Here is a 7887-nt window from a genome sequence, read left to right on the forward strand (position 1 = left end):
AGCAGTTGGGTGGCTTATATATTAATTTCAATGCAGACAAACTACAATCTAAAAAGAAAATTGTAACACAGATCAAGGAGAAATCAAAAAATGAGGTAAGTTACACAGAAAGTACTGTTAATTTTTATATGTTGTTGTTAAGGTGCCATCCAGTCAATTCCGACTCAGCGACCCTGTGCACAGCAGAATGAAACATTGCCCAGTGCTGTGCCATCCTCACAGTTGTTAATACTTGAGTCCATTGCTAATGCCACTGTACTAGTCCATCTTGTTGGGGGACTTCCTTTTTTTCTCTGACCCTCCACTTTACCAAGCATTATGTCCTTCTGCAGTGACCGGTTCCTCCTAACAGTATGTCCAAAGTATGAGAGACTGACTCTTTTCATTCTTGCAACCAAGGAGCATTCGCCCAACACAGATTTGTTTGTTCTTTTGACAGTTTATGGTACTTTTAAAATTATCCTCCAGCACCATAACTCAAATGCATCAATTATTTTACGGTCTTCCTTATTCACTGTGCAACTTTCACATGCTTATGAGGTTACTGAAAATACTGTGGCTTGGGTCAGGAGTACTTTAGTCCTCAAACTGACATCTTTACTCTGGAACACTATAAAGAGGTCTTGTGCAGCAGATTTACCTAATGGCAATATGTCGTTTGATTTCTTGACTGCTGCTTCCCATGAGTGTTGATTGTGGATCCAAGTGAAATGAAATCTTTGGCAACTTAAGTCTTTTCTTCATTTGTAATGGTGTTATTTATTGGTCTAGTGGTGAAGACTTTTGTTTTCTTTACATTGAGATGCAATCTAAACTGAAGGCTGTGGACTTTGCTATTTATCAGTAAGTATTTTATTTTAAATCCTCATAGCTTTCAGCAAACAAGTTTGTATCTTCTGCATATTGTAGGTTGTTAACTTCTGCATATTGTATCTTCTGCATATTGTAGGTTGTTAATCCTTCCAATCCCGATGCCACATTTTTCTTCATATAATCCAGATTCTCAGATTATTTGCTCAGCATACAGATTTAATAAATATGGTGAAAGAATATAACCCTGGCGCCCACCTTTCCAGATTTTAAATCACTCAGTGTCCCCTTGTTCTGTTTAAACAACTGCCTCTTCGTCACGATTAAGTGTTCCAGAATACTCATTCTTCACAAAGTTGCCCACAGCTTGTCATGATCCACACAGTCAGAAGCCTTTGCACAGTCAGTAAAGCACAGTTAACCATCTTTCTGGCATTCTCTGCTTTCAGCCAAGTTTCATCTGTCATCAGCAGTAATATCCCTTAGTCCACGTCCTCATCTGAATCTGCCTTGAATCTTTGACAGTTCTCTATCAATGTACAGTTGGCAGCCGCTTTTAAATTACCTTTAGCACAAATTTACTTGCATGTGATATGAATGATAATTATCCAATGATTTTTGTTTTCCATTGGATCACCTCTTTGGAATGGGCACAAATAATTTTTTAACTACTGCTTCTATGAAAGTTTATAGTGGATCCAAGCAAAATGAAGTCTTTGACAACTTTGATCTTATCTCTATTTATCATGATGTTATTTACTGATCCAGTTGTGAGGATTTTTGTTTTGTTTATATTGAAGTGCAATCCATACCGGGGCTGTAGTCTTTGATCTTTACTATCCTTTCTAGAAATGATTTGTCTTTTTTTTTTTTTTTTTTTGAAATTTTTTTTTTTTTTTTTTTTTTTTTTTGAAACTTTGTATTGTGAATTGAGTGAATGTTTACAGAGAAGATCATCAGTTTTATATTTTCCAAATCATATACTTTGTTTCAGCTTAATGATTGCAATCCCCTTCATGTAACAACAGTTATCCGACTTCCTCCCTGTGGTTCTTATTTCCATCCCACTGCCCTTCCCACCCCTTTTCAAACCTGTCCTTAGGTGACTGTTGCCCTTTTGATCTTGAGTGGTTGTTAACCATTCCTTGTTGAAAATACCCTAATATGTTGTTGCCTTCCCATATACCTATCTACTGCTGGGCTGAAAAATTGGGCCATGAGGGTGAGTTCTATTTCAGACCTGAAGGGTGGCATTTTGAGTTTTATTCCAGACTTTCCCCCACTTTATCTGGGACCTTTTAATATGATCCTTTTCAGAGCAGTTGGTAGTGGTAGCTGGGCACCATCTAGTTCTTTTCGTTTCAGAGTCGTGGTGACAGATGTTCACAAGTTCCATTGTTCTACTTGACGAACTGATTCCAAGCATCTTCAGTTCTCATCATGTTTCTTCTGTACGTGGAGAGACCAATAGTTGCACCTTAGATGGACGTTCATGAGCTTTCAAGATCCCAGTTGCTACTCACTAAAGTAGGATGCAGAACATCATCTTTATGAGCCATCACAGTGATATTTCATCTCATCTGCCACACAGTCTTTCATTCATCTCTCAGCTCTTTCATTTATTAACTGTGTGACAGGTTGTACACTGAAATGCTCTAAGTCTCTATTTTTCTCCCTGGAAAATCAAGGGCAACAATTTCCCTCTTAGCAGGGTATTGTTGTTATGTGCCGTGGAGTCAGTTCCAACTCATAGTGACCCTGTACAGGGTTTCCGAGGTAGTTAATCTTTTTTTTTTTTAATGTGTTATTGTGAATTATGTGATAGTTTACATGGGAGAACATTAGTTTTACCTTCATCCTATCGTATATTGTTTCATTGCCATGGTTACAATCCCCTCCATGCATCATCAACCAACCAAAAGGTATATACTGCAAGCCTGCCGCCCCCTTTCCCGGTCATCAGCACATAGCCCCTCTCCCTCTCTGTATCTAAAGTCTCCAACTGCTCCATCTCGCCATGTCATCGTCTCTGCCTCCATCTCAGGCATCACTGCTTCTCTGGGTAGGGTCCTGCTCTCTGCTCTTCTCCCTTAATGGTCCCAGGGACCTCCGCTCCTAGACTGCAAAGTTAATCACTCCTTCTCGCTACGAAACGTCTACCTTAACATTTCCAACCCTCACAGTCAGTCCTGATGACAATTATTCGAAATGATTCGTCTTTGATAAAAAGATGAAATTTCCCTTAAGTGAAACCACGTTAGCCTAATCTGCTATTTTTTCCCCTCCCACATAATATTTATGTATTTATAAGGTCTAATTTGTAAAACACACTGTTTGAAAATAAAAGTAATATAGGATCAGTGTTCTCAGCAACAGCTGGTTTGGTTTAGTTTTATAAAAATCTGTTCATTCAGATGAGCTCAGACACTTAACCTCACTAATTCCCTGCCTCTTTTTCTCTCTGATCTAACTCCTCCTCTTGTATTCTTTATTATGGTTAATGATGCCCAAATCTCTTTTATCTTTGCAGTCAGTTACCAAGCCTAGGGAACTCTGCCTCACAGCTACCATTCTACTGTGTTACCGCCTTTTCATATCCACTGTTACTAGCCAGTCCTTACCTTTATCTTTACACTGCAATAGCCTCCTTACTGATCTTGCCTCTACTTTGTTCTTTAAACCACTCCCCAAGGTCATGTTAGATTTTTCTAAAAACATAAATCTGACCATGGTCCTCTGCTGAAATTCTTCATTTGCTCTCAGAGCCTTCAAGGTGTCTGTACCACTAGCTCCAGCTACCCACCCACTGTGTTCCTGCCATTGCAGACTCTTTAACTGTCAGTCTTTCCTGCTCCATCTGTGCTTTTGTGAGCTCAGTGTACATCAGATTAAGTAGTAACTGTGGGTATAGTTGATACTTTACCATCTGAAGTCATGGTGTGGCGCTGTGGATTAATGCGCTAGACTACAGAGTCGGTTGAACTGCAAGGTTGGTGGTTAAGCTCACCAGTCACTCCTTGGAAACTGTCTACAGGGTCTCTATGGGTCAGAACCGACTCAGTGGCACTTAACAACAGTAATCTTGTTTTCCTAAAACTGGTTTTTTTAACCTCCACACTGTTAAGCTTTGGGACTGGATGCTTCTTTGCTGAGGGGCATGGGGTGTCTTAGATATTGTAGGATGTTTAGCAGCATCTCTGGCCTCATACTAGATGCCAGCAGCACTCTTCCTCTCACCCCAACCAAAATGTTCAGAGTAATAGGAAGGCCTAGACTGCTAGTATGCTACTCAGAAACAGATTTCTAGACCTGAGCTTGAATTTTGAATGCCATTGGTCAAAGTAATGCTTAAACTGTTCCTGTCAGCTATTTTGAGAGCTAAGATGCAGTATTGTGGGTCTTCATTGGGGAAGAGACTAATTACTCAGAGTCTCATTTTAATCACCCAAACGATCAGTATTGTGAGAAATGTAAGCATCCTAAGTGGCATTTTTTTTTTTTTCTAAGTGGCATTTTTAAGGAGCTCTGGTAGTGTAGTGGTTACGAATCGGGCTGCGAACCGCAAAGTCAGCAGTTCGAAACTACTAGCTGCTCAGTGGGAGAAAGATGAAGCTTTCTGCTCCTGTAAAGATTCACAGCCTCGGAAACCCTGTTCAGGGTCGCTGTGGGTCGGAACCGACTTGACGGCACTAAACAACAACAAGTGGCATTTTTAGGAGCCTGGTAGTGTAGTGGATTATGAGCTGGGCTGCTAACTGCAAGGTCAGTAGTTCAGTTCTACCAATTGTTACGTGGTAGAAAGAGAAAAGACATTTGGCTCCAGTAGAGATTTACAGCCTCAGAAACCCTGTACAGGGTCACTATGAGTTGGAACTTGGTGAACCACAACCAGGTGGCATTATAGGATAAGTACTGGACTGCTAGTCTCAAGGACAGTGGTTCAAACCCACCACCCACGCCATAGGAGAAAAATGAGGCTGTCTGCTCCCATGAAGATCTGCAATCCCTGAAAATGCTATATAGGGTCACTGTAGGTCAGAAGCAACTTCATGGCAGTGAGTTTGGATTTTGTTAGGCAAAAAAAATAACAGAAGTCATTTAAGATTAAGAGGTTTGACTAAACAACAGCTTCAATGCAGGAGTCCTTGTGTGGCACTGTACGATGAGCACTGGGTTGCTAACTGCAAGGTCAGCTGTTGAAACTCACCAACCACTCCTTGGAAAACCTCTACAGGGTTGCTTTGAGTCGAAACCACCTTGACAGCATTTAACAACAATAATTTGGATGCAAGGCAACTTAGTACCTATCAAAATTTAAATGTATTTTGATTACATGTATTAGAATTTGTTTTACAAGAATATTAAAAAATGTACAGGATGGTGTTTCTAAGAATCAGTGGAAAAAACTGGAGACTTCAATATTGTTCAAAAAAATGTTTTTAGAAAAAAATGATGACCTTCATCTATAGCTATGTGAATTGACTTTGGAGACATGTTCTTGGGTTCAGCTGCAGATCAGTGTGAATAGAATGATCTTGCTGGCCTAACATGAAAAGAATGTGTTAATTTATATTATTGTTCTTGTATTTTTAACGGTTTATGGAGTCCTGGTGTAGCACTGTGGGTTAATGCGTCAGACAGCAAAGCCGTTTGAACTGCAAGATCAGCAGTTCAAGCTTACCACCTGCTCCTCAGAAACCCTATACAGGGTTGCTATGGGTTGGAACCGACTCAATGGCACTTAACAACAACCTAATCTGCTCAGACCACAAGAAGTTGTTTTACCAACATCGGTAGAGCTTATCAAAGATTAGTCATTTTTGTTGTTTTTCAGGGACTTTTAAGGACAGTTGTGATGTTGTTTCCTAGTTTAGTGCAGATAACCAGTTGGAAATAATAAGTACAAGTGGACACATTAAATTATTAGTTGTACAGATTCAGATTGCAAAAGAGGATTTGAGATCAATTTTCATTTTGTATAGATTCTCTAAAGTAATCCTTCAATCTGCCTCCTGGAATGTTTTTAATGTGATTATGATTTTCACGTTTAAGATCGGGGATAATTTGTAGTAATGTGTCTGTTTCATAAAGCAGGTTAATAGATGAGTAGTTTTCAGTGTGGGAGGTGTTATATAAGTTAGGTATGCTGAAAACTTGTGTAGCGCTTCTGACATTTTAAAACTCATTCAATATTTGTATAGCTTTTGCAGAAAACCATCATTACACCTGATTTTGAAAAGAACTATACTGTCCCACCATATAGAGAATCCAAGTTTCAACTTCAAAAAAAGAGAAGAGTAAGTACAGAGATTTAAACACTTTGACTGTCTGGGTATGTTTATAACTTATGTACCACATGGTGGAGTCCTGGTGTGGTGCTGGGGCATAAGCACTGGACTGCAAGGTCAGTTTGAACCACAAGTTCGGCAGTTCAAACTCACCAGCCGCTCCTTGGAAACCCTGTACAAGGTTACTATGAGTTGGAATCAACTCTATGGCATTTAACAACAACAACAATATATTACATGGTTGTGCGATTAAAATATACACAAAGAAAAATGGAAATTGCCACAGATATTTACGAACCTGTGAATATGGTTTCATGAACATTTTATATCAATTTTTACATTTTTTAATCCAAAGCGGCACATACAGGTGTTGTTCCCCCACTTCCTCCACCTTAAAAATGGTGTCCTGGTGTGGCACTGTAGGATAAAAATGTAACTGAAAACCACAAGTTGGCAGTTCAAACCCACAACCTGTTCTCAGAAACCCTATACAGGGTTGCTGTGAGTCAGAACCAACATGATGGCAGCTAACAACCACCACCTTAGAAACAGTAACCACCAGCATACAGGCATACCATCCTCAGCTCTTGATTTAAAGGTTCTTGCTCAATAAGGAGCCCTGATGGCACTGTGGTATAAGCATTGATCTGTTAAAGCAAGGTTGGAGGTTAAAATCCACCACCCACTCCATAGGAGAAAGATGAGGCTGTCTTCTGCTTCCATAAAGATTTAAAATCTCAGAAACCCCATAGAGGATTGCTGACATTGGACGCGCTAGGAGCTCATGTAACAGATGGTTATAGAGAACTTAGTAAATACAGCATGATACAAACCCTGGTTTTAGTTTTCCAAATGAGAGGATAGAACCCATTTTCTTCAGTAAAATATGGACAATCTCTTCTGTCATCTCAACAGGCGTCAAAAAGTTACCCAGATAGTGGTACTCCATAAATGTCATGGAGTGTCGTACATTATTAACGAGAAATGGTAAACATTCAAATATTTATTATATGAATTAAAAATAACTTGCTAAGAATTTGCAAAAGAAAAGCAATTTTTGTTTTACTACAGAGGTAATCCAGATGTCTGTGCTGTTGGAGTGAGGCACCTAATTGAATGAAAATATTAATGTTAACATTTAAGCTTCACAGTTGAAAATATTTTTATACGCTATCTATTAGATTGGCTATTTTAGACAATAATAATTGAAGCTATGGGCAGTTCTGGTAGCGTAGTGGTTACGAATCGGGCTGCGAACCTTAAGGTCAGCGGTTCGAAACTACCAGCTGCACCGCGGGAGAAAGATGAGGCTTTCTACTCCCGTAAAGATTTACACCCTCGGAAACCCTATACAGGGTCGCTATGGGTCGGAAACGACTCGATGGCACATAACAACAACAACAATGGGCAGTTCTCCCAGCAAATTGACAATTGCTTGCTAAGAGATAAAATATATTTTAAGGAGCCCTCATATTTGAAACTGATAATGCTGCACTTGACTTACCAGAAAAATCACTTTCTTTGTAACTTAATTCCTTTTATGAAAGCTGAATCTGAAGACTAATTCTTTACATAAAGTATAACTTTGTTTTTAATTCATAAACACGTCTATACAATTTTAGAGGAAGTTAGGTATAAATAACTGCTTTGCTTATCAGATTTTTTAATGTGTATATTTGAAATCTGAATTTTAGGAAGAGCGACAAAAAACAGCAGGCAATGGCTGGTTTGGTATGAAAGCTCCAGAATTGACAGATGAACTGAAAAATGATCTCAAAGCATTGAAGAT

General features: G+C 39.2%; 1 protein-coding gene across 1 annotated transcript in view; it reads left to right on the plus strand.

The window, feature by feature from the left end:
* The window catches only part of DNTTIP2 (deoxynucleotidyltransferase, terminal, interacting protein 2), a 30725-nt gene that overhangs the window by 8478 nt on the left and 14360 nt on the right, over positions 1–7887 (plus strand). Inside the window, 3 exon segments of the mRNA XM_006830950.1 lie at positions 3–95; positions 6012–6107; positions 7793–7862. Coding sequence (XP_006831013.1) covers positions 3–95; positions 6012–6107; positions 7793–7862 — 259 coding nt within the window.

The sequence above is a fragment of the Chrysochloris asiatica genome, unplaced genomic scaffold (assembly GCF_000296735.1).
Source record: "Chrysochloris asiatica unplaced genomic scaffold, ChrAsi1.0 scaffold00002, whole genome shotgun sequence".
NCBI lineage: Eukaryota > Metazoa > Chordata > Mammalia > Afrosoricida > Chrysochloridae > Chrysochloris > Chrysochloris asiatica.